Source organism: Podarcis liolepis (assembly GCF_965112155.1).
Source record: "Podarcis liolepis genome assembly, chromosome: 2".
Taxonomy (NCBI): Eukaryota; Metazoa; Chordata; class Lepidosauria; order Squamata; family Lacertidae; genus Podarcis; species Podarcis liolepis.
The window spans coordinates 76,716,953-76,744,855 of record NC_139555.1 but is presented as its reverse complement, the minus strand read 5'-3'; the positions used below and the strand labels follow the sequence as shown (position 1 = coordinate 76,744,855).

Here is a 27,903-nt window from a genome sequence, read left to right as displayed (position 1 = left end):
TGTAACATTAGCTAGTTTTGTGAGATCACATCATACGGAGGAGAAGAAAATGGAAGCAGCAAGCTTTGCTTGAGCAGTGCTTCCATCAACTGGAATTTTAAAGCAGAGTGGATCAAGGATTGTCCTCTGTCACCCTGTGTCAATCAGAAAACAGACATTGCTCTGGTGGTTTTCCATAGCAACCTAAACAATAAGCATTTTACCACCATAAAGCAACTCTGAGTGCTAGTGCCACCATTCCACCTCACTTGTGCTAGATTGTTTTCCTCTTCTGCCATCTTGGCGTCTATGCCAGACAAGTAGACCTGTGCAGGTGATCTTGTTTGCTGGTGTTAATTATATATGTTCCAAAGACCTTTTAAATGCATTTTCTTTGCTTCCCTCCCCCAAAGCTAGAATGTTTAATCACACCTTAAAGGATAATAAATTTTATAATGGCATAAGTGTTTGGGGGTATATAGACAGCGAGGTGCGAACAGAGGCAGATTTAGGGGAGCACGGTCAGCTGGGTCTCACTGGGCGCAATGCAGAGGCGCAGTAACTATGTTATAGAATGGAATGCAAGAGGCAGGGTGGGAGCCGAATTTTGGTGTTGCACAGAGTGCCACTGAAATTTGAGACCCCAAGATCTGCCACTGGGTGAGAAGGAAATTAAATGCATACAGCATTAATTGGCAATTGCATAACTAACACTGGCTGTTCACAACGGCATTTCAGCTTTACCAATAGTTGCTTAATATAAGTTGCAGCCAGGCCCTCCTTCTCTGAAAGTGATTTCTCATTGTGTTTGATATGCAAGTTGTGGGTCTTGCAAATGATTGAAAATTATTAGCCTAAAAATGTGTACTCTGTAGATACTCGTATGCAGGTGTTTGGTGGTCCTGTCCCATCAAATAGAATAAGTTATGAGTATAAGGTCTCCCAGAGCTTACTTTGTATAAGATTTTTATTGCTGTAATTTAAACCAGTGAGAAAACTGAGAAGAAAGTGAAAAACTAGGGCAAGTTCTACAGAATTCCCTGATCCCCACAACAGAGGCTTAATAGAAATAAGTATCTAGATATTATTTTATTTGATCATTAATTACACCTTCAAGGAATTTCAATTCTTATCTTCTGCAGACACCCATGACCCCTAATTAGGATCCTGGGCAGAGGAAGATTGAGATTAATTGCAACCATAGCACACTAAAATGAGATTCTCCCCCCCCCCCCCGCACTAGTTACATAAACACTGTAATTATATTGGTTATGCAAACATTTTTAATGGAGGAGAAACCTAAGATAACTGGAGGCGCACCCTCTTCAGTCACAGCACAGCTGAAGAATAAAATTAGCACTAAAGATAGATCACTATGTTAAAGTTGTTTCCTTATTTATTTATTTTATTTTATTTTCCATTTTTTTAAAATGATGATTTTTTAAGAAAAAGGTTAGGAAGTTTTTAAAAAGTTAGACCATTTTTACACCAAAGCATTCAACCCATCAAATACCTTTTTGTCAATGTTAAGCATTAACCTATATAACTAATGACATAAATTAATGACACAAAATGGAAAGTATGTGGGTTTTCTTTCTGCTCTGCCATTGTGAAAAGTCTCTCTCTCTCTCTCTCACACACACACACACACACACACACTCACACTCACACTCACACACACACACACACACACACCACTACCTCTTATACCAAGTAACTCTTACAAAGAAACTCAAGTGTCATTAAACATAGAACAGTGGCAAACAAAACTCAGCATAGTTGAGTTTCTTTGTAGGAGTTACTCGTATAAGAGGATGGGTGGAAGAAATCAGTCACCTAACTATACCAGCACTTTAAACACTAATAAACACCTTGTTTGTTTTGCTCATCTGAATGTTCTCTTTCACAAATACTCAGCCTGGGCACAGGGTGAAGAGGACTGGAATCAGAAGGCCTGACTCCTATTTGTCCACTTTGAAGATAATCATTGGAGATTACTGGGGAGACATTTCTTGAAAGAGAGGGAACAGACAGGGTCCAGCTCAATTTATGTTACAATTGGAGGAGAAATTCAGTTCCATTCACATTTAATGGAGAATCTATCAAACTTTCACTTCCCCAAACGATATTAGAATTCAAACACAACCTTCCTTTGAAAGTCACATTTATCTGAATTTTGCGATCTAGTTCTTCAAGCAAAAAATCTTCACAAACAAGGAATGACAGATGAAATTGTTGGACTACGCAGAATTGGGTAAGATGACAGGGAAAATACGAAACCAGTAGGACCAGAAATTCTTGAAAGATTGGAGTAAATATATGAGTTATCTGGAAGACAACTGTAACCAACTGACTACGCTGATAAGACTACAAGAAGTTTTGTAAGGAGAACTATATGAAATATTGCAGAAAAGATTTATCAGAATGTATTTTAAGTTATGGATTATTAAAAGTATTAGGATAACAAACGTAAGATTAAGAGATGAGGTTTGAAAATCATTAGATGTGGTTGATGGAAGTCTCAGGCTAAAATAGCCAAAATATTGTATAAGATGAGATGAGATATGTTCTGTTCGGAAAATATATGTAAAAACTAATAAAAATGTATATTTTTAAAAAATGTTCACAAACATGCATATATTTAGGGAAGGTGCCCGTAAAAATTAATATACTAGTGAACATAGCATACAAAAATGCAGTATTTTAGGGGGAAATTTAGTGGAGCACCCAATACGTCAGTGATCTTCTTTTACTTGGATGGTTTGGGATGTGTCACTTTTATATTACCCCAGGGGCTTGAAGCGAGATGAGCGCTGCACCAGGATTTTTAGTTAATAGTGTGTTAAATGTTTTGATGAATTTTGATGTTGGTGTTGTTTGCTTTTTTAAGATTGTGAGTCACTTTCATACAAAATACTTTGTAGTAAATCACAAAATTATAAGAAAAATAAATCATCACAATTGCTTGCAAAAATGTGTACATCAATTAAAACTGTATACAAAAATGTGTTTGAAGAGAAATTTGTACTAAAATGTGTGAAGGTCCTTCCGAGCTGCCCAAGCCATTTGCCTGAATCTAAGAAGAACAAGGGAGGCGAAGGTGCATTTATTTGACCTGCACCAGAACCAGAGGAGGCAGCTTGCCGTAGTTTTTTGCACCTCTGTAAACACGGTTGTTGTGAAACTGGCATCTGTTCAGTACTGCCCCAAGTCTCTCTGTGACTTACTGTAACAACTTCATGGTGAGCTACAACTATCAGACCACTTAGCCCAAGATCAGGACTAACTTTAAAATCTGGATGCCTAAAGAGGAGGATGGAGTGGGCACACTGAGCCCATGCCCCACCAGTCTCTCCCCTGCCCCCCTGTAGCAACCTCATCATCCGCGGACCATGCTCCCACTTCTTTCCTCTTGCTGCATAATTCACAGAGGTCCAATAGCCAAAGTTATTTCATTCCTCCCTGCCCTCTCTCAGTGCCTAATGCTCTTCCATCAGGAGCAAAGGGCTTGTTCAGCATAGTTCAGCTCTGCCAGGCTGCTGGATGCAGTTTATATTTCAATGAGATGAGAAGGATGGGATGCTGTATTAGTGCATCAGTTAAAAAGTGAACAGAAAAGGTCATGGGAATGCTGCCAGGAGTGGAAGCAAAAAACGCTTACAACAACAAGGGCATGCCTGGTGCTTGAAGTATTTTCTGCAACGGGGAGAGGGGGGTGGAGAGAGAGAGAGAGAGAGAGAGAGAGAGAGAGAGAGAGAATCATGTCCAAAATGGAAGCGGCAACAATGGGGCAAGAGAGCTGATTCACACAACATGCACCTCTTGAGAGAAGGTTAATTGAAGCACGTAAATCCTACAGAATCTCAGGGCAGTTCAAGTAACTATTTTCAGTCCTAATCTAGGTGAACACATGGAGGGCACTGACAAAAAATAAGAAGTAGGTTAAGTTAAGGAGAAGGGGAGGAGAGGAAAAAAGGCTTTGGCACATTTCAGGAGAACCCAGGAGATAAGATAATTGTATTCTTTCCTGGAAGGAGTGAGCAGGGAAGAAAACCTAAAAATGGGAAAATAAATAAAAATGTCTAACGTAATTTATTAGTATTTCTTCTAATGTAGCTATAAGAATGCAACTTTGGAGAAATGCCAGTTCAGAATAGGTTTTACACTTTAAGTTGAAATCTTTTTAAATAAATAAATAAATAAATTATTAAAGATTTCTTGGTTTACAAAAATAAGTGCATTGTCTCTTTTTTTTTCAAGTTGTGTTTTCTGCAGATCAGTTTCATTTGCTGTGAGATCTTGATTTGTCTATATAGGTAGAGTCTTCTTTGAGATGCCTAACCACAACAGTATATATGGGAGAATGAATTTGGACTGGAAACAAATGTCCTTACTTAGGCCAGATTCACACCATACATTTAAAGTGCTATGATACCACTTTAAACAGCCATGGCTTCTCCCAAAGCCACCCACCTTTAAAAAACATTTCCCTATTATCTTGGGGTTCCCCCAGGCTTGCTGATACATCTCTTTTGTACATGGGTGGTGCTATTTTTTCTATGTAATGGTCCACACCATGAGTCTGCTGTTCTATATTATATAGGATTAGCTATTTGGTCTAGCAAAATGTCATTGCACTGGTTCTTAATGAGCCCCTCTCCCTCTTATAAGTTTCATGATAACACAGAGAGATTTGAAATGGATAAGCTCTCATCTGAGTGGAAAGAAATGGTCTACATTACTTTCAGACCCAGAAGCAGCTGAACCTTGCAACAGTAGACTTGCAACACTTATCCGTGATAATATTTTTACCCTTGCTTTGTAAAATGTTAATTGAGAAACCCAGGTAAGTGGTTGTGCCCTGCACTTGTGTGACACATGAGAAGAAAAGGCATTTCTTTGGATGTCTAGCAACTAAAAAGCAGCACAAAGAGGAGAAGCTGGTTCCTTTGTTGCATCTTTCAGCATAGCAGCCCCAGATCCAAGCAGAATGGCTTCTTAAAAGTTTTCCTTTTGTAGCTGTTTGTACCTGAGAACTATGGGGTGAGTTTAGCTTAACCCACGGAGCCTCTTTCAGATTGCTAGCAGAAGATGCTTCTTGACAAGAAAGACAGCCTTTGGCTTCCTTGAAAGATGAGCCCTTGTGCAGCGCTGTCACTTGAAATGAGAGCCTCTCAGCCTTGCATTGCTCTCAATTAGCATAGCAACTGAAATGAGAGGAGAAGCACCTTCCAGCTCCATCTGAAGGTTGGAACATTTGCCTCCCATACATATATAATATGAATACAAAATTCACTGCATGGAATAAGGAAACGGGTGACATTTAAAAGGTTGTAGCAAGTCAGAATACACACACACTATCTCCCCACCCAGAGCCATAGCTAGGTGATCTTGCGCCCCTGGCAGAACCATCCAGATTGCACCCCCTAGTCACGGACAAATTAGCTCTTCTTTCCGCCTCTCCTCCAACCCCCCCTCCACCCATTCATTCATCCTCTATTTAAACCCTTTTCTTATGAGGCAATAGTCAATATTTTTATTTATAGACATCTTTATGTACATATTTTAGCCGATTTTGCGCCCCCTCCTTACTTGCGCCCCTGGCAGAGAGCCCACCTCACCACGCCCTAGCTACAGCCCTACCCCCACCCTCACTAAAGTGAAGCATTTATGATAGAAGGGTGGGGGAGATCTTCTGGCATCCTGCTCATCTTTCCTCACAATGCCTTGTCAAGTGGGCCATCAAATTTACCGTAAGTCTCTGAACATGGGTGTAAAATACATGCAGCAACAAATACTCTCTGCAAGCCACCACAGATCTATAGCCATCAGTTCTGGACATGGTGCAGAAATCAGCAAACCAGTATTTATCTAAAAGATTTCATCTTGCCTTTCACCCATAAGATCTTCAAGGTGGCTTGCAGGCATCACATTAACTGCAAAATCTACTAAGCAAGAATCTGCCTTTTTGTTTTTAATGCCCACAAAACATCCCTGTCACAGGGGTCTTTAGGGGAGTCAGAGTCCCCCATGGATGTATAGCCCATATCAGAATGTATAGCCCATATCTGCCAGGAGCAGATTATTATTATTACTTATATTATCACTTATTATTATGGGTCCAATTTTCTGAATCTCCTCCGAGAGAGGCTATGCAGGTTACACTTGGGTATTCTGGGACAAAACAAAAACAAAAACCCTCTGGTGGGTGATTCCACATTTAAAAAAATATAACTTCCAGCTGCCTTGGGAAGGGACTTTTCCTAGTCATTGGGAACATGTGTGAGTTTTCTCCACATGATCATAACCAATGTATTTATATACATTGAGGAGAGGAAAATAAACAGCAGCTTCCCATGTTTGAGGTGGCCCCAAGTGGCGCACATTTTGTATACAGGACCACAGACACTGTTGGTATTTCAATGTTAAAAGAACAGTGCTAACAGCACTCACATTTCTTTGAGCACATCCCCATTCCTTGCTCCCATCTCTGGAAGGGTAGAGGCCCCACTTCAGGTCTCCTATATGCTACCACTATTTATAGTATAACACCCAGAATCTAACTGGCAAGGGATTGTTCAGCATCATCAGGTTCCTTCTATCCTAGCCTGTCCTCCAACATGTCAAAATTCAGAAAGGATATTGCTCTCGGAGTAAATTAATGTTTCATATAGCATTAGCATTATGCTTCTCACTGAAGCCATCAGAATAATAATAAAAAACCAGTGGACACAGAGAATAAAATTAAACAGATGTTTGGGGGTTTATGTTTCATTGAAGAGCATACCAGCTACTTATCTTGGGTAAAAATCTAGGGAGCCAGTTTTGGATGTATTTTATACTGGATGTAATTTGAAGGATTTGCTCCATTTAAGGTATTCTGTTCTGCAGGGTAAAGTCTATTTTTGGCAAGTAGCAGCATCATATGTACTTTGAGTCAGTAAAGGGTTTTGTTACGGATTATCTTTTGCCGCTGGTAACCCTGGTAATTCCAAGCCAGCATTACTTTGAAGCCATATTCAATGTACAACAGTTCTGCCTCATCTGAATAGCATGTGTATGGCTAATGGAGCTTTTTTATTTAAAAAAAAAGTGTGTAATAATTTTCTTTTAAAAAGTTAAAATGTGTCCCACACCTTATCAGTTTCATGTTCACGGGTTTATTAAATCGCAAAGTTAATAAAACGGCAGTCTATAGGCATGTAGATTTGCTGTATTTCAAAAAGTGAAAATCCTGGTCATTACAGCAAAATAAGTTTGCCATTAATCCAAGATCTAGTGTCACAGAAAAGCAGACCACTGTTGACATACTTACTTATATTAGAGAAGTTGCATGCTAAATTCTCAAAGTGTTCGGATACTTGCAAATTTTTCCATGCTCCTTTTATTGACAACCATTTTTCCAAACTAGCGATCCATCTTCAATGACAAAATTAATTTCGTCCAATAGTTGCCTTTAAAAAGCCACAATTTGGCTGCTTGTGGAAGAGCCCCCTCACCACAGTTTAACTAAGTAAAGTATATCTCCACATCCTCCTCCCTGAAGAGCCTTCTCTGCAGGCTTCAACTACACTTTCCCCCAGTTGTGGTCCCAAATGGGTAAGTCAAACAGCCTGGGCTTCTACTGCATCTGGTCTGGAGCTGCAGCTCCTTAGAACAAGGTAAACAGACTGCATAACAGGAGAGTAGTTGGCCTCTGTGGCTAAACAAGCAATAAACATACCTTCCATTTGTTGTCCTGCTGAAGCGGTCTTCCTGTTTGTTGCTGCCAGCCTCCTCTTGAAAGCCTTTGGGCTAGGCTGATCTGCAGTGGTGGACACTGGACAGACAATACTCCACCCAAGAAACATACTAGCTTGAGGGGAAAGAGGCCTAGGGCAAGCTTGTTGCTTCTCTCCCTGTGTTGCTTGTTGCCTGTCTGTATTCCCCAAACACAGCTCTCCCTATCCTTTAAATTCTCCCCACCTGCCTCCACTCCTATCCACAGCTGCAGCCCATCTGACTCATTGGGTTAGCAGACAAGACTGCAGACTCCTGTGTCCTTTCCAACCATAGGTGCCCCATCCCACTAGCCTGCTGCAACACCCAGCAGGGCAATCTCTGTAAGGAGCCAGAGCCAGGAGTAGATCAGCAATAAAAAAGACACCAATGTTAGTGAATTCTTTATTCAAAGCAGCCAAAACAGTGCAGGGCTAGTGACTCTTCCCAGCAGGTCTTGCCCCCAATGAGGCAGCTTCAAGGACTGGAGGTCCTTGCTTTTCCACTGCTCCCTAAGGCTCCTCCCCCTGGTTCCTTCCCCAACAGTCTATGGATCTGGCACCTTGTATCTCATTGCTCCACCCTCTCCATTTCTCTGCATGTAATGGGAGACCAGGGGGAAGGTGAGCTGGTTGCAGCAGGAGGGGGATACTCCTTGGCTTCTTCAGCAGCCTGCCTCATAGCTGCCTCTTGGGTCCCCTCCTCTTCTGCTTCTGAGCCTGGACTGCTCTCTGCCCCAGCCTCTTCCTGCTCAATAAACCCTGTTGCCTCTTCAGCTTCTGGCGCCTCCTCCTCAGAGTCCGCTCCCCTCTTTTCCTTCTCACCATGCATAGTTGTTCCACCACCAACCCCCTGGCTCTGAATTCATGATGCCAATCAAATATTATTATTTATTTATTTTTTGCTCCATCTTCAGAACCAAGAAATATTCACAAAGTGAAGCATTTTTTTAAAATCAGCAAAAGCAAAGCACACTAAATTCTATCAAACCTACTTGGCAAAAAAACAAAACCAACGAGACAATATTTACCTAGCTACAGTCTTGGTATCCATGGCCCTCCAACACTCCTCTTTAAGACAAGCAGAGTGTTTCTTTAGTTAACCATTAAATCAAGTAATGCAGCCATCTAGATAAAGCAATTTATTGTTCAAAATCATGGATATTAGAGAATGTGTGTCAATACGTACTTCATGAATAGCCTGTCAGCATTGCTGAAAATACATCAGGTTACTCTTATTTAATTAGGGTTCAAGCCAACATAGCATAGTATGAATGTTGCAGAAACAGAAACATTTGAAAAACTGAAGATAGCCTCTCTATAAAGAACAGACAGAACAGCAATACTGAGGTACTCATCTCAATTTCTTTCAGGCCACTGCATAGATCCTTCTGAGTATTTGAGACTGGGTATTACTCTGCATAGCTTTTAAATATTTCGTAACATAATGAAAAATCACTGTATTTTAACCTAAAGCAGCATATTACACATGCACTGATAGAAACACATTCCATGTAGCGCTCCTGTTGTTCAAATCACCCTAAACACTTCGGTGATTCTATCCCAATTGCTAATCAGATTTCTCCATGAAAAAGTCCAAACTGTTCAACATTCAGCTGTTGTTGGTGCAGCATGAACATACACCGTCTTCGTATTTAAAGTTTTCATGGAGGTATTCCTTGTAATCTCTGAAAGAAAAGAGAACAATGAACATTATTTTTAAATTTTGCATCCTACCGTTCATGACCCAATGGTGCCAGGCTGGGTCGCAACATACACAGGGCATAAAAACAATCCATCTCATATAACATACATTTTTTTAAAAATCAGGTTTTTGTATTACAGCAAAGTAACAGTTATTTTCTTAATGAAGCTTTATCATATCAAAGATCATATCAAAGAAAAATATGGAATTAGATTCTAGATAATTTAGAACAAGAGTTACAATTTATTTGTTAGGTGTCAATCAAAATGAGGACTTCTATGTGTACCTTAACAGGTTTTATATTAATGTTCCCTACATTTCCAATTCTACTCTGGTGTCAGAGACACATGCCTGGGTCACAGCAAGTCCTTTTTATCTTAACATTGACATCAAGCTACTCTGAAAGCTTCACCAGGAATCTACAAGATAGATGTACTGGTAAACCCAGACAGCGAACAGGTGCATCCACCTGGATCAGTTATAGGCCTGATATATGTGTTACCTTAATGGCATATGAGCGGAAACATTGAGTCTGCTTCCCTCATTGGTAACCTCTGAATAGAAGGGATTATGTGGAGTGAATGGGCTGGCTGATGTGGTTACTTTCCATGGCAACACTGCCAGTCCTCATGGCAGCTGTGGCACTCACAGCACTTCCTATGGAGCCTCATCTGGCCTTTGGCCAGCTGTAGAGTTGCACCTCATTGCTTAAGACCCAACCTAAATTTTGCAGTAGGCTGCTCATTTACCTGAAAAATTAAACAAGAGATCTATAAGCTGAAGCTCATCTCCATTTTACAGTCCAAAAATCAAAATTAGGAATCCTCTTAAAAAGGTAAAGGATATGCCACTTCAAATATAGCACTTGTTTCCTCAAATAACAGTAGGCCTAGGCGATGTATTGAGAGAATGTGATGGCAGCTTCAGCCGGTGGTATATTGCAGGTGAAACCGCCACCACTCCCAAGTCCCTTTGCTACCAGCGCTGCTTTCAACATCGGGCTGCTGGTAGCAGAGGTACTCAGGAGCAGCAGCTGTTTCACTTGCAATATATACTGCCAGGTGAAACCACCATCACTCTACCCCTCATACCGCAGAGGGAGGAGCAAGCTGTATTGCAGGGATGATACAGCTTAGTCCTCCCTTGGCTTCTTTCAACTGCTCCCGCTCCCCTAGCTGAACGAGCCCTATACCTGACCCGGGAGCCAGAGAAGCATGGGGCTTGCTCAACTGGGGGGCAGGGGCAGTTTAATGCTCAGCTGGGGGTGGGGGTGGGCTGAGGCCAATGCAGCTTGTTTTTTCAACCCTGTGATATATCACCAGACCATGATGTTTGGCTTGGTGATACACTGTGATGTTGAAAAGCTGATATAGCCCAGCCCTAAAGAACAGTCCAGCTGAAACTGATAGAAAATGAACTGAAAGATTCAGAAGGTAGAAGCATAAAACCTGCCTCTGAATTTACTTATTTAAAGAGTGTAGTTAGCAATATGCCAGTACGCAAGATAAGCTTGCAGCAAACAAATCACAGCCACAAATGATTCCCATTGCAATATGTGCACAATTGCTTCATAAAGCAAAGCTGGCCATCCTGACATTGGTTTCAGCATGCTTTAATGAGTTCTGTCACCCTGGGTAGACACAGCATCTATAAACAGATAAATTACATCACTCGGCTTCTCCTGTTATCATAACAGCAGCATAGAAAGATATCTGTGGTGAAGAGCATATTAGGTCCAACACAGCATATAGATCCAACTCGCATGTCACAGACAGGAAAACCTAGTCCTCCAGCACCACCAGAGCTTCCTAGAGATGTTAATGTTGTTACCAGGTATGGGGCAGGCTTCCATTCATCCCTTTTCATGAGTTCATGCCTTCATAAAGGCCACAAGTCAGAACCTGGACCTTCTCAGCACTAGACCAACAGGTAGAAGAACCCTCTCTCTCTTTGGGGCCCTAGAAACAAGTGGAGCCACTTTCTTTTTGTTATTTCTGCAGTCTCACTGTTTTTGAAAAATTAATTTGCTAGCCTCATGCCAGAAATGAGAGTGTGGTGTCCTACCAAGTACAGTTTGTGTCAGATAAGATTTATCATCTTTTAAACCTGCCTCTGGAGTATCATGTTCAGAGGATTAGAAATCACCACCTGACTGTAATAGAAGATTCATACAACCAGACTGCCACATGAATACCATTAGCATTTAAATTACCGAGCTGATAAATGTTTGCTGTCTCACACCCTTTTCTCCACCTATAGAAGTCCGTATCTCACTTATTTGGTATGCAGATATTTATCAATTTACAACAAATCTTATGCCAGGATAGATAAGGCGCCATTGCCTCTCAGTTGAACTGGACAATTTATGCCTCTACACAAACTGGGGAAAAATAAAAAATAAAATCAGTGGAACCATGTAGTTGTGATAAGAGCCTGAATTTCACACCCAACTCATTCCCCCCCCCAATCTATTTTGCAATGCAAATTTCAAGAGATATGCTGTTTTCATTAAATATGATGCTGCAATTGTTGTAAATCTCCTGTCAAACCTCAAACTGTTAACAAAACTGCTGATGCTATGAAAAAATGCTAAAGACATGATGCTATGAAAGGCTGGCTATAATTAGCACCAAAGTCCCTTGAATTTTCTAATATATGCAAAGAACATAGGGGATGAGATGGGGTAAGCCTCATTTCATGCTGGGCCTTGGAGAAAGGCACAAACAGCAGGAATTTCACTCACTGGTCCAACCTCCTTCGATGCTTGGAGCAAAATGACATGCTCTGTTCAAACAAACATCATCTGTACAGTGAAGACAGAGCGGGTCAAAACTGCACTTATTGGCTCCACCCCATAACCTATGCATTCAGAAGCTCTTGCACATTTAACAAAGTAGAATCCCAGATCACGCATATACATCATGATGTGTCAACAGTCTTTCTTGCTCTCTTAGTTTGTGCCAGGAACTGAAATGACAGAGGCAGCAAGATTCATGCTGCTTGACATAGAGCAAGACAACACCTCATCCCTGCCTCGGGTTCTCTGTGACTGCAGAGTACCATACCTTATATATCTTGTTCCAGCTTGACAGCTGAAGTAGGGGCAAGCAGCAGTTACCAGTTAAATCTATGGTTGTTATTATTGTTACCAACATCCATCTGTGCCATCATTGTGAAGGATCACTCAAGATGCTCTGCCATTTCATTTTATCCATAAACCTCGCTTGAAGCCAACAACAATTTCTCCCCTAGACACCTCCATAAGTTTCTGAGGACTACACTACGGTACCTCGGGTTAAGTACTTAATTCATTCTGGAGGTCCATTCTTAACCTGAAACTGTTCTTAACCTGAAGTACCACGTTAGCTAATGGGGCTTCCTGCTGCCATCACGCCGCCGGAGCACAATTTCTATTCTCATCCTGAAGCAAAGTTCTTAACCCGAGGTACTATTTCTGGGTTAGCGGAGTCTGTAACCTGAAGCGTATGTAACCCAAGGTACCAATGTAAATAAAAGGTTATGTCTAACACTGGCCTGGTTTGCAAACCAAACGATGGCATGACTATGCAGATTCCTGAAGATAAGCTTGCAACTGCTTTGCTTCTCCTCCCCACGGCCTTTTTTACTCCAAGGTTTGGCTTAGCATGTAGTCCAAACCCAGGTTCATGGCTCACCTCCCTAACACTGAGCTGCAGCAAAGAACAATACCAAGCCACAGCCTGGCTTACCACGTCATGCAAACAAGATCACTGGCAGCATTCTCAAAATAACCACTGCCAATTTAATGCTAGATTTTAATATCCACACACTCATCAATATGATAAATCAATAGCTCTTACTGTTAAGACAAATGCATTTTACTTTTTAAAGTGCTTGTTACTAAATGTACGGCACACTTTTAAAAAGTTCACGTCATGTTCCTGATTGAATTAACTGACATGCTTAACTGTAGCAAAAGTTCCTCAAGTAGTAGTAGAATAAAAAAAGAATAGGATATTTTCTTGAATGAGATATACACATATTTCAAGTGGACAATATCTAATTACTATACATCATAGTGTTTGTCAGTTATTTTACCAAGTCAGTCATTTTACTGAGATAATTGTCAGACAATCTTCATGGAACATTTACTGTAGTAACTTTTTTCTGCCCTGCAACACTGACAGAAGATGAAAATCAACTTTGTTTTAGCATTAAAATGCAATATTCAATTCCTCTCACGTTTTCTCAGGTCATCAAGATTTCAAGTACTGCCTTATTTTCCATTTACACAAGTTGCTGTGTTTTGTTTTATGCCTTTCTCAAATGCTTTAAGTTTAATGAGATAAAATGTCTCAATTTCAGATGCTTTTACGTGTTTAAATAAGCATACAGTAACCACTTTATTTGAGAAAACAGTCTCCACAATACCACTAAGGGAGCCCGGGGCACCTGTTGTATTTTCAGATCTTAATTTTGTTTTGATTAGGACAGGGGCCTGACAGGCCTCATAAGGACTGCTGCTGTGGCTGCTGCCCAGCAAGGACTGGGGTATTTGGGGAAAAGTTTTGTTTGGAGTTTTTGCTGTTGTTACTGATATTAAGTGATATTAACTTTTTGTATTTTTATTTTTATGTGTAAATTGTTCAGTTTGGTTATGTAGTTTTAAATGTGTTTTATTTATTTTTATGACTACTGTGCTATTCTTTGTAATTATGCAGATCAGGGATGTCCAACAGGTCAATCGTGATCTACTGGTCAATGGCGCGGGAGGGGGCGTGGTCGATCGTGGGATCCTGACAACCCAGCACTTTCCCCTTAACACAGTGGTTTTCAAGCGATGCACTGTGGCAATCTGTGGCACCTTGAATGATGGTCATGGGCGTTGTGGGGGAAGCCACGGGCAGCCACCGGGGAATGGGGAACGATATTGGAGGGAAACTATCCTTCTTTCCAGTTGGTTGACACTGCTGTTACTCAGTTGGTACCACCTACCAGGCAACTGCACTTGTCATTTACTGCTCAAAAGGCTTGTCATTTCACACTCTTCCCTCCCACGCAGAGCCACGCCTTGTTCTGCCCCCTTGCTCTCTACATGCCATGTGCAAAGGAAGAGGGAGTGAGTGGTTGATTATGGGGCAGGGAGCTGTTAAACCAGCTGCGGGGCAGTACTTACTTGAGGAAGTAAGAAGCAGTAAATGGATTGGTCAAGTCAAACTAGCATGGCTTGCCCTGATTGGTTTGCAGTGGCCACAGCAAGCCAGGCTCCCTGCTTGAACTCAGGGTTATAGTCTGTTGACTTTCTGGGGCGGCTCTAGCTTGGAATCAGGACCAGTCCTCATGGGGCAGTGATGGAACCGTGGTGAACGGGGAGAAAACATGATGGTGCAGGGCAGGGTGAAGTGAACCATGCGGAGAAATAGCTCTGGATCCCCAGGCAGGGAGACCTTGCGGGGTTCCTACCTATTTCTAATGCTGACACTAAGGAAAAGGTGTTAGGGGGTGGGGAAGGACCCAAACAAGTGGCACACTCCTGGAGTTGGGACACTGAGGTTCAGCAAACCTTTACTTGTCATGAGAGAGAGAGAGACAGGTGACCTGGAACCCCGGTTTGTAAGGGCTGGTGGGGGAAGTGGGGGAGGATGCTGCCAATCTAAATGGTGTATTCATAACCTTCTAGGCAGTAAGTCTGGTTGGGCTCAGTGGGACTTTATTTTTATAAACCCACATAGGATTGGGCTGCAAATGGGCAGCTGTGAACATCTGTAAGACACACTTCCCACAGGCTAAATTGTAAGCTTCACTGCTGGTGCTTGGTCTTAACAGCTGTTGTGGTGGCAACTCTGCTTTTCCAAGCTGGGATTCTGTTAAATACTTCATTTAATGGTGAGATACCAGTGGGCAGGTTAATAGGTAAGAACTTGTCACTTCTTGCTTTGGCGACAAGTGACTTGATCCAACCCCAGCCCTGTACTTTGCTGGGGTTTGCAGGAATTCAGTAGGACTTACTTACGAGCAGGCATGGTTAGGATTGTAGGGAATGATGAAACAACACAAGTTTTACCAGGTATCCCACAGGAGAGCTGCAGAAAGACTGTAGTTGGTCAAAGGAGGCATGCACTCAAAAAGGCTGCAAACCTCTGACTTAAGAGATTGGTTTATCACCCCAATGAGATCCAAGCCAGTGTACGTAAAAGATGTGTGAAGACAGTACTGTTTGAAACACTAGCAGGGCTGACATGATTGACTGCTGCTCTGCATAAAATCTTTCTGTGCACATTGGACATTTACATAATGGGAAAAGGTTGTAGCTGAGCCTTCTTTCTACCATGCTGGGATTATTATTGTTATTGTTCTAACACAGATTTTATTAAAGTATCTAGGAGTTTTTTTATTAAAAAAACCAAGAAACACTAAGAGACTTATCACAGCATGAAGCAATATAAGTGTGAGTTGAATAAGGACAGCTCCCTCTGCTTACCTTCTGTCAGCGCTTCATCCAGGAACAATTTTAGCCGCCTGCTTCTGAGTCCAAACACTTTCCCCGTTTCATGAAGAAGCCCTTGATATGTGAGTCCGTTCTGACCAACCGGGTTTTCCATTAGAAGAGTTCCCACCAATCCATTCAGACACTCTGCAGGAAACAAGTTGTGATGATTCTCAGCAGCGAAAAAGAAACAAAAGGTTTCCTGACGTCCCACAGGCCTGCATTTCTCCTACACCCGCCTAGAAATCTGATGCCAGCCTCAGGCTGTAATCCCATGTGCACTTAATGGAGTAAGCCCCATTAAAGACATGGGATTGCATGGGAATGCACTATCATTCATCATTCACACCCCGAGCAAGGCTGGAAGTTGGCTGCCTAGTGTTAAGAAAGGATTTTGCAATGCTTTTATATTAAAACTACGATGATATGGCAATACAATTTGTCTAGCATAAATGTACAACATCTACAGAATTTGTGAGAACAAGATCAAGGTGATAACTGAACTTGCTCAAGACATGAGAAGTTTGTGAGTACATGCAATGGGATTGTCGAATAAATGTCTCTGTTTCGCACACATCCAGAACAGCTGCTCTCCAGTATATATCCTTGAGCTGGTCTTGTTAATTCTATTCTCAGCTCTAGAGATAATTTAGTTTTGTCTTCTTATGTCCTATGAAAACCCCAGGCTACAACTCACGGTTGCCTTTCCCCGCAATATCACTTCAGTTCTTTACCTTCCCTCCCTCAAAAGAAACTCCAGCATGTCAAAACCTTAATAGTATTACTGTTTGGGGAGAGGCAGAAAGAGCATGACTTGTGCCTGTTTAATTGTGTGCCGGGGGGTCATATGTAACCACAGCAACTGGAAACAGGAAGCAGCCATGCCTTTAGCTAGATTTCAAACAGGGCCCAAGATTTAAGTTGCAATAAATAATTTGATCTCGTATCATATGATCAGTATAATTACCTTGTGGTTTTGCATTCACTAGTTGTAAATTGATATACTGACAGAGGAAGCCATCAAGACTGTTCAAGGCTGGCACTGACCCCGCAGTTACATGAAGCATCTTTCCACTGAGACTCAGCAAGTCTGTTTGGTTTTTCAGTTCTAAAAATAAAAATCCAGCTGCTATAAGCAAACCAACAAGCAACAACTCTCCCAGTTATCACCTGATACTGGTCAGCTGCTTACAGTAAGTTTGCTTTCAGATGCAGTTCACAGATTGTTGGCATCCATCTGTTTTGAGAGACAATGGAGTGCACCTCCGGGGGTGAAGTCAAACTGCTGAAGAATCACAGCGCCTGCTGTGGCTGCAGATACCAGTAACTTGTAACAGCTACCTCCTGTCTTGTTTTGCTGTGTTAGCAGCACCGAAGTGACCTCTACAGGATGCTAGCCTGGGCAGTGTGTGTGGAGTTCACAGCTACTCCTCCTTAAACTGGAAACATTTTTGATTATTTGTATTCACTTGCTGGCAATATTTACAGTGCAGTAGACATTAGGTGTTGTTGAACTCCACCTCATGTCAGCCCCAGCCAGCGTAGCCAATGATCAGGGATGATGAGACTTCTAGTCTAGAAACATCCGCAAAGCCACAGTTTTGCCATCCCCAATGTATATGGCATAAAGAGAATAAAGATTAGAAAGCATCTTTGGACTGGATTGATGTGCCTGGATTGGGACGTCCTACATTGCAAAGTCTGGGCCATTTTTATGTTACCAGGGTGTCAAGACTCTCAGTGTTGCATCCTATTTCTGCAAGGAGAAGTCTTGTTCGAAAGAATTCTAAAATCTTAGTGAGGGGGTCAACAAGCATATAGCTAGAGGTGATACAGTTGACACTGTGCACTTAAGACTTTCAAAAAGCTTTTGATAAAGTACCGCGCCCAAGACTCCTGAGTAAGTTTGGAAGTTATGGGTTAAGAGCTACTGATCCATAGGACAAGGAACAGGAAGCAGAGGGTAGGAATAAATGGACAGTTCTTTTAATGGAGGGTATAGAAAGCGAAGTTTTCCAAAGATCCATATTAGGACCTGTGCTTTCAGAAATGTTCATGAATTATCTAGAAATAGGGGTGAGCAGTGAGGCAGCTGGGTTTGCTGAGGACACCAAATTGTTCAGGTGAGTTAAAACAAAACGTAAGATTTCCATGTAAGTCTATCATTACTGTCCAGCCTAACCTACCATGCAAGATTCTGGGAGGAGGGACCCCAGGTATGTTGTCCTGAAATCCTTCTAGAAACCATTTTTTAAAAGTTTATTATTTATTAAAGTTATCTTCCACCCTTCCTCCCAAAGGAGTCTCTAACAGAGCCTTCTTGCTTATTTTGCCTCTTTTGATTTTTTTTAAAAAGTGTGCTGTCTAGAAGGACAACGAAGACTGCTAAGAATGGAGAAGACATTTATTAATGCATTTATTGCATTAAGAAGTATTGCACAAAAGGATTTATTTGATTTTTTTTATCTGCAGAAGGCAGAAATTCTGACAGCATCAGACTAAAAGTCTAGTGCTTGAATAAATTTACCTGCAAATAAGGATGGCACACCCAATCATTATCAGTCAATGAATTGCAAGAAATGCCATATTAGGATTTACACAACTCAGATAACCTACACATTATGTGAACGTGCCATAAATTGGGGTGGGGATCTGTCAAGACACACCACTCAAAAAGCAATTCCCACACCTTTTGCCCTCTCATGCCTGATATGACATTTTGGAGAAGGTGTATCAATGAATTGGTGCCATCCTGTGTGAACATAAATCACAAGTCTTCCAAACACTCTGAAATTAATTTGTTAATATATATACATATGCACATACACACATGTGAGTGACAATACAGCAAGAATAATTTTAAGTTCAAATCAGTTGAATAGAGCTTCAACTTATTTGAATAAATATAAATTCAGAGATGTTACAGAATCTTACAGAGCTGCATTTTAAAGCAAGTGCATTAATTACAAAAAAATATTTCTATAGCTGTGTGGAATTATGTGGAGCAAAATTTATTTGTCCATACTTTTATATTTAGAAAAATCACATTCTAAGACATGCAAATTAGTCTGCCTCTTTGTCTGCCAAGCAAAACCACATAAGCAGATACATAATTTGGAATATGAGCTCAATATTCAGTAAAGGTGCTATAGCTGAACATTTGGTTCAAAATGCTGAGTAGACCAGAGATAAACCTTCCCACTGACCCTCATCACTAAGTGATGATACAGCAGATTCCGCTGTATTGCTTTGTGCTCATGTGGCTTGATGAGCACATTGCTCTTTGTGCAGGTTTGTTTTTTACTCCAAAGATAATGGCACCATGCATCTTGACACAGCAGAGAGAACAATACAGCTCAAGATGATCCGGGCAAACAAGAAATCACTTTAATTAACAGTTTAAAAAATGAAAAGTGCTTTCCTGTTACCTGACCGTGTCGTCTTTTTTATATATAGCTTTCATATAATGTTTACAACATTAGGATATTAAACACAAAGCAGAAAAAAATGTGGACTCATTCTATTATCTGTCCTGTTTCCTAAACCCTATATTTACAATGCATACGTATAAGCTAAAACTGCCAACATCTGGTTTAGACCACAATTTAGTTTTATATAGTAAGGAGATAAACTAAATATTGGGCAGTTTTTTTGCAAAAGCAATAGATCTCTCCCAAAACACAACTAGGCACTGCTTTCACTGTGAGTTAGCGTTGGCTGTCATCACATAGACAAATCTGATTGGCTGCATCATTACCGTTGCTAGGAAGAAGGCCAATTTGAAGGGTGAGAAAGCTGCAGCCAATTGGGCTTGTGAGAACAAGCTCACAATGGAGTATTTCTACCACCACAATCAGAATACAAAGGGCTTACCAGGAAGCAGCCACCTACATACGTCACTGAGAAGGAAAGCACTTTTTACAGCAGAGAAAGATTTTGTTAATAGCCCCCCTCACTCAGGCTCACCCCCAACTGCTGTTTCACCTTCTTCTTAATATCCATGGTAAAAGCTACCAAACAAAACTGATAACTATGTGTGAGCAGTATAAAACCTCTGTAAAGTGTGACACTACTCATGTGCTATGCAAAGTATACTCAAAAATATGTTTCTGAAATGTGCATGAAAGCGTTTAAGCAAAGTACTAGCGTGAAACTGTTTGCTATGGCATATGCAATTTCTCTTAAATTCTTTTTTAAAAAAGAAGAAAAAGTTGACAGCTAGGACGCCAACAACAAGGGGGTTCAGGAAACCTCCATAGGGTCTCTGTGCTTTCCATGTGTTGCTACAGGATCAGCAGTTTCTTTTAAAAAAAAAAAAAACTTTAAAAGGGTAACAATGGCCATGCAACACAATATGAACATAGTGTGAGTTTTTTACTCAGATCCTTTTGTTACTTTTTATTGCATCAGTCATGTTCTGTTTCTTGTCGCTGCGAAGTTTTATGTGTCAAAATTATTGTCTACCTGTTTAAGAGAGGAACAAGTTAAAACCTAAAGTGTATTTTAACAAAATTGTTCTGTATATACAAGTCTGGAGATCTTCAAACCTCCGTATGACAAAACACTTCAAAGTGGCAATAGCAGAGAAATGGCTTTATGACAGCTTTAGAATGTAAACCGCATACGTTCTAACTATATCAGAGTTTGAAATGCTATCACAACTTGTTCTTCTGGGTTTAAGTAGCCAAATAAGGAGTCAAAAAGCACTCTCCTGAACATTCCATCCGAAATTGAGCAAATTTACCACAGAAGCAGCCTTCAGGAGAATTTTTTTAAATATAATTCTGGAGTTGTTTATAACCAGTTTCAACAGTGTATAAACTTCTTGTCAAAAAGTAAAGTAAAACACAGGTCCAAGAATAGGCATACTTCCAAGGAGATTTTAATTTTAAAGCAAGTGTCACCTGTGCTATAAAACTGCAGTAATAATAATTCCCCCAAAACATGCAAACACACAGAGACCGTGAGAAGTGTGCGCTGCATGCACATGAGCCCTCATCGCACTTAACCACACTACCCACCTGTTTTTCCATTGAAAACCGCTAACTTTGAATTTTCAAGACCAAAAATGCATGAAATGGTGTTAACAAGTTTGGCGAAGTCTAATGTATTATCTCCTTTGGGATTTTCCAGCAACACCGTACCAGCTGGAAAGAGAAGCACAAAGCAGCAATCGTAAGAAACCAATTTTGTTTAATCAATTCGTTATCAATACTGTTACACCTATATGTAAGGGGTGGGGGGCAGACCTGGGGAAGAAATGTGGCTCTTGGGACTCTCCCTGGCCATTTCCCCTTCCCATTCCTTCTCCATACATCCCTCAATTGATTTTGCCTGGCTGGAATGTAGGTTACTGTACAAAGGCAAAAATCACATCCATTGCTGCACCCATCGTTGCCTCCCATCCTTGGCATGAGGCCCTCAGAGGCTCCCCACAAAAGAACAAGGCTCTCAGGCTGAAATTCCCGCTATGAATACACACCTACTGGGTGAATACATTTACCAAGCAAGTTACTTGGATTGCACAATTCTTTCATCTCATCCAGGAATTATAACTTCATTTCAATTATATCAGTTCAATTATATTCTTTAAAATTGGCACTAAATAACCAAGCACAATGGTTCAAATGGTTAAGATGCCTAAACACAATTCTCAAGGTTGACTTTGTTAGAAAATATTTATTTTTTAAAAAGAAAATTGTCAGGTTTTAAACATATGTAAAACTAATTCAAAGGAGCCAAAGGAGGCTGAAACTGATTTTTCTTGAGCGGTACACTGCACATAACAAGGCACATGAGAAATGAAAATAGCTTCCAAAAGCCTCTTGCGATCTGGCACAGGGGTCAAGCCTTCAAAAGGAAGAAGTCTTATTAAGGATATGCAAACCCTTTGTGTGGGCTACCCTTTGGGTCCTTGCCATAACCTTTTTAAAAAGCAGTTTTTTATTTTTGATGCAGCAGTTTCAAAGAAGACAAATGACAAGTAACTTTCAGAAATAGTTTAAGGAATTCCTACCTTGCTCTTTCCCATTCACAGAGATGTTCAGATTGACATAAGCACAGGCTGGCTCAATGCGATGACTCAGAGCACCTTTGGCTAGTGTAATTTCCAGTTCTGATCCCTTCAGCTAAATAAACAAGCGTTACATTTTCTGAAAATTAATATTCTAAGAGGAGACACTCAAACTATTTCCCCTCAGAATTATTACAACTTGGAAATGCTGCAGGGATGATAGTGACAATAGTTGTAATTTAACGCTGCTTCATAATAAAAGACTGCAATACAGTATGTTAGCAGAGGCAACCCTGGTGACATTAAAAATACAATATTTGCAATTTATAAGCCAGCAAACAAACTTTTAAGGCTGCAAAAAAGTTAAATGCAGAAAATCAGAGGAAGACAGAAAGGAGTCACAGCAGCACATGCAGATAACATTATGAAATGCCATTTCTGGGTCTGCTAATGTTGGCCACTAGGGGGCAACTGTTACTACCCATTAGCCACCAGGAAACTGTCACATTTCAAAGCCGAATTAAGAATTCTGAATAGTAAGAAAGTGTGGGTGCAAATCTACACCAAAAAAAACCTTCACAGCTACCATGCAAGTGTTAAGGCCCATTTTCCCCAAAACGTTATTATTTTTATTTATCTGGGTGCACATAGGACTGGAACCTATAGACTTAAACCTGTAAAAATGCCTTTAGAGACTGGGTAGTATTTTGCTGAAGCATTTTAAAGATGCTAAAACCAGAGGAAATAAATTTTTAAGTTTGAATCCTTTGAAAGAAAAATTACCATTCCATTACTAAATGGAAGTAGGCTTTCTTGCCCTTATTTCCCCCCATAGTCTCATAGAGAGTCAGGGGACCTTGTTTTCAGCAACATGGAATGGAGCATGAGAGGCTGAAAGGACAGGGGGAAGTCACTCAAAAATGGAGTAGTTGCTTGGAATTTTTGCGGTTTCATTAATATTCATTGCACCCTGATTTGCATCAGTATTTGTTCTAAAGCAAGGTTTTGGTACTGCTTTAGACTTTTTGCCTTTTTCATATATAGCTTTATTTTCCAGAAGGTAGTAGGTTGTTTAAGGCAGGCATAGGCAAACTCGGCCCTCCAGATGTTTTGGGACTACAACTCCCATCATCCCCAGCTAACAGGAGCCAGTGGTCAGCAATGATGGGAGTTGTAGTCCCAAAACATCTGGAGGGCCGAGTTTGCCTATGCCTGATTTAAGGTTTTTAGGCTTAACTGAAACAGTATTCCAGCCTAAGCAACTAACGGGCTTTTGACCTGATAAAATGAAAATATGAAAAAATTGCAAGACTCATCTATTCCATTTAGATCAACCATCTGTACATACACCAGTAAAATTAAGATAGAATTTGCTTTTTCTGGCTGTCCGAGAACTGCACACATTGTTGCTCAGTATCTTGCATTAAACTATTATTCTCACCAAATTACATTTAAATCTGTATTCATCACAATGAATGGGACTGTCACCAACATCTTGCAGATTTGCCTCATTTTAACTGTATGAACAAATTATTAAATGACTATACACTACTATTTTCATATGTTTCCAAGTTATTTGCTAATGAAGTAATACAGGGATTATATTCTGGGGTCTTAGATTAGCTTTCTATCTATCAAGGTCATATCAATAGACAAAGACATTTACATTTCTTTTAGGCAACTTCATAGATTACCAGAAAAGTAAATGACTATTTCCTTTAAAAGGTAAAGGGACCCCTGACCATTAGGTCCAGTCACGGACGACTCTGGGGTTGCAGCGCTCATCTCACTTTACTGGCCGAGGGAGCCAGCATACAGATTCCAGGTCATGTGGCCAGCATGACTAAGCCATTTCTGGCAAACCAGAGCCGTTTACCTTCGCACCGGAGTGGTACCTATTTATCTACTTGCACTTTGACGTGCTTTTGAACTGCTAGGTTGGCAGGAGCTGGGAACGAACTACGGGAGCTCACCCCGTTGCAGGGATTCAAACCGCTGACCTTCCTTATCGGCAAGCCCTAGGCTCTGTGGTTTAACCCACAGCGCCACCCGCGTCCTTTAAGATACACAAAATAACAGTTACATTGTGGAGTTTAAGTTCGTTGTGCAGCTTAAATGAAATAGGCAACTTCACTGACTACCTTTTATCTTTGAAATAATTTCAAGGCATGCATTGTTCTATTTTTTAAAAATCTACTATTCGATGTAAAAGAAAAAATAATGTATGGTCTTTTCACACTTCTATACTGTGCTACCCAGATGCATTCACTCTATATTCAGATGCGTAAAATATATTCAACAAACGCACTGGCCCAGTGAAAGACTTAACTTGGGAGAGTAATGGAGCTGGCATTTTCTGAATGGGGAGATGCGCTATTTATAAGCCACAACCTATGCCCAATAATACATATTGCTACATTTACACAATTCTTTGCTCTTATAAAGGATGGAGTTAGACCACATAAAGGAGGCATCTGCAAAACATGGTGTTCCTGTGAAATACCCAGCTTACAGGTGACATCCACATGATAAAAAGTGAAAGGTTGGCTCTGGGAGTTGAGAAAGCACTTTTTATGTCGGCAGTGGCTACAATAAGCACAATGTAGCTCTTAAGAAACATTTCAACAGATACTACCCCTGTGGATTAAGGTCTATCAAGTCTGCATTAAAAGAGACTCCTGAGCATCATCAGATTTAATTTGCTTTACTTGAAGTCAGTAGATACAGTCAAAAAGGTAACCTACAACATGCATTTCTGATTTTTAATTTCATATGGTAGAGATGATTAGCTGAAATGCAGAAAACCAAGAGGGTTTTTAGTGCTGGGTATGTAAGTCCATGCTGACCAGTTCTGAAACCACTTGGATGATTTCTGTGACTTCCTGAACTTAAAGCTTGTCATATAATATGAACATCTGAAATGGATATACCGACTCTGGTCCAATAAACATTTAATGTGAGGCAATGCATTATTCAGATAATGGGGTGAGGTGAATATTTTCCAAAGAAATTCTTGCTTGTTTTTACCTGGGTTTTCTCTTGAATAAGCACTTCCGTTGAGGTAGGCACTGGGTATGGCTTCAAGGCAGCCTTGATTGTTGCAAAAATGAAATCTGTATGCTCCTTAATAACAGTATCAAGATAATCACCTTCTGGATGAGCACGGTAATACACTGTAATCTCATCAGTTGGAACAAGATTGCGCTGTAACAAAATCAGCAACCCAATTGAGTGAGCAATAAAGATTACCTATCACCAAATATTTGCGACCAAAAAGTAAAATCTGTTTTTTGGTATAATCAGAACAAAACACACATTTAAAAAGTCAAGCATAATTATAGCAAATATTCAGGCAAGCAGAAAAGCATCTAACTGCACATCACATGTTAATTTGACTTAGCCAAAGTCCAATGGCACTCTACAAAACATTTTTCTTCTAAATAAAAAAGATTTCACCAAGAAAAACAAAAATAAAGGTATTCTGCAATGAGCAATTGCTTTTTATATTTAAGAATGCAAACAAAAAGTAGAACTGACCAACAAATACTGTCCCCAGATTTTAAAATAGTAACCAAATGAACACAATTCTGTTCTGGAGGAGTCTGCAGTTGATTGAGAAATGGCATCTATAGTTCTTGTTATCTTAATAAAATGAGAAGTCACCTTCACACACAATTACCTATGTCATGCTCATTTTTTAAATCATCTTTTCTAGTCTCCTTTTATAGCCATCTGTTCTTCATGCATATAACTAGACATTGTGAGTGCAGGCACACAGGATAACAACTGAGAGAGGCCAAAGCACCGCAGGCCAACACACAACTGCCAAATATACTTTAAGAGAGTCACGGTTTATAAGTGTTTACACGCTAATGCCAGAAAGCCTCCAAGTCAAGATGCGCAAACTGGAGTGCTTGGTCTTAAGAGGACGGTATTCATATACTGGGCATAACAAAAATCTGATGGACTGGAGAGAACTGGTGGGACATGACTGTATCTCTGGATCTAAATTCGATAGGACAGGGAACAACAGACTGGAAGTGGTGTCACTCTATACATCAAAGAAAGCGTTGAATTCAACAAGCTAGAAATCCCCAAAGAGGTAGACTCCTCTAGCATTGTTGGTCGTGACACCAGGCCCAACAGTGAGTGGACATGCTATCAGTCAAAGTGGGTAGAAAAACGTTTTTCTCCCTCTCTCCTAACACTAAAATTTGTGGACATTCAGTGAAGCTGAATGCTAGAGGATTCCGGACAGACAAAAGAAAGTACGTCATAACACAGCACATATTTAAACTATAGAATTTGCTTCCACAGGAGGCAGTGATGGCCATCAACTTGGATGGCTTTAAAAGAGGATTAGCCAACTTCACAGTGGAGAAGGCTATCCTGTTCTAGCCACAACAGCTGTGCTCTGCCTCCATGGTCAGAGGCAGCCTGTTTCTGAATACCAGTTGGTGGAAACTACAGGAGCGGAGGCTGCTCTTCTGCCTCATTTCCCAGATTTACTAACCTTCTTCCGAAGTTTCTGGATGCGATTTATTACTTCACGTGCAACGCCTTCATCGACCATAGACTGATCGGGAGTAACATCCAGGAGAACCAAAACCTGGCCAGAAAAAAGGCAGGTGCTATATATACCTTGTTTTATAACAAAAATCACGGACATGTTCATGTGGATTGAGACAAGAGAAACTGTGTTTTACAAGTTAGAGCTAGTTACTATTAAATCAATCTTTGTTGTTCTTTTGAACTGTTACAATATATATACTAAGGTGCTACTGGAAGGAATTTTTTAATTTTGTTTCAAATATACATACTGCTAGAGACATGCACAATGGGGCACACTAGGACAACCCCATGCATGGTGTGCTTAACTGTTTGCCCTGATGTCAATACTGGCAATACAGGTTGTGGTGGTAGTGATGGGGTGCTAAGCACACCACAGGTCTTTAGATTTTAGCTGGGCATAGCTACTTGAAAGTGAAATAGCCAGCCACAGGATCAGAAAAAAAAACAGTTAACTTCCTGCAGTTATTATGGAGGACACTTATCTGAGGACGTCATTGCTTAGACTTGCAAAGCGCTCCTCCTCATTTAAGCTATTGCTGCTAATGACACAGCTCCTTCTCCAAATTCCAGCCCATTTTTTCTTCTGCTCTTCTTCAATTTATCTGCTCAGTTCTACACTTCCTGCAACTGCTATAATACGATTATGTCCATTTATGATATGGAACAGAAGCCAACTGTTCTATGTCAAACATTCCCCTGGGTGAGTTCAAAATCCTTGCATGAGCCTAAGCAACTCTTTAGATCACTATTTCCTGCCATCTCGAGCAGATATGCCAAAATGGTATGGTATAAGTTCTATATTGCAGAGGCACTGATCCACAGCAACTAGTGCTAGCAACATGAACATCTGGATTTCCCATCGTCGTCACTGATCACTACATTTGATACCTGAGAATCAGAATGTGCTTCAAATTGGGCAGATCCTCCTTCAGCCTGGTTAAAGGTGTACATCAGACGGAGATCTTCTTCATGCAGTTCATGACCTTCTACAACAATGGTGCCTGATTCATTTAAACCACAGAATTACCTATTTTATATTAAGCAAGCATTCCAAGCTTTCAAAAATGTGCAATTAGTCAACATTTCAGTGTACTGAAGTTTTCTGTCTCTTGTTTGAATGACAACATCCATATCAATGTATTTCTCTGACTTTCTTGTGTTTAGAACAAACACTTTTGCTCCATGGGCCAGATGTTTATCAGAAATTTACAGGAGGATGGGGTCTCCCACCTGTCAAAATTCCCTCAGTAACTTCGAAAATCCAGTTTCCACCTCTTCAGTCTCTGGCAGAATAACTGGAACAAAGTGTTCCAGGTTCTGAAAGCTTAGACCATCCAAAGAACATTCAAAGCAAAATATGAGAAGTATAAAAACATTTTCTACTCAAGGTAGTTTGGACCCCTGACGAAGT

General features: G+C 40.5%; 1 protein-coding gene across 4 annotated transcripts in view; it reads right to left on the bottom strand.

Moving 5' to 3' along the window:
- Nucleotides 1–8,863: 8,863 nt before the first annotated feature.
- Nucleotides 8,864–27,903, bottom strand: part of IARS1 (isoleucyl-tRNA synthetase 1) — a 95,583-nt gene continuing 76,543 nt past the window's right edge. For all 4 annotated transcript variants that reach the window (XM_083488911.1, XM_083488910.1, XM_083488909.1 and 1 more), the window contains 8 exons: nucleotides 27,381–27,493; nucleotides 26,434–26,529; nucleotides 24,948–25,124; nucleotides 21,924–22,035; nucleotides 20,929–21,054; nucleotides 16,875–17,015; nucleotides 15,902–16,054; nucleotides 8,864–9,424 (listed from right to left, as the gene is read on the bottom strand). In XM_083488911.1, coding sequence (XP_083345037.1) covers nucleotides 9,342–9,424; nucleotides 15,902–16,054; nucleotides 16,875–17,015; nucleotides 20,929–21,054; nucleotides 21,924–22,035; nucleotides 24,948–25,124; nucleotides 26,434–26,529; nucleotides 27,381–27,493 — 1,001 coding nt within the window. In that variant the 3' untranslated portion in view covers nucleotides 8,864–9,341. The remainder of the gene's footprint in view (nucleotides 9,425–15,901; nucleotides 16,055–16,874; nucleotides 17,016–20,928; nucleotides 21,055–21,923; nucleotides 22,036–24,947; nucleotides 25,125–26,433; nucleotides 26,530–27,380; nucleotides 27,494–27,903) is intronic.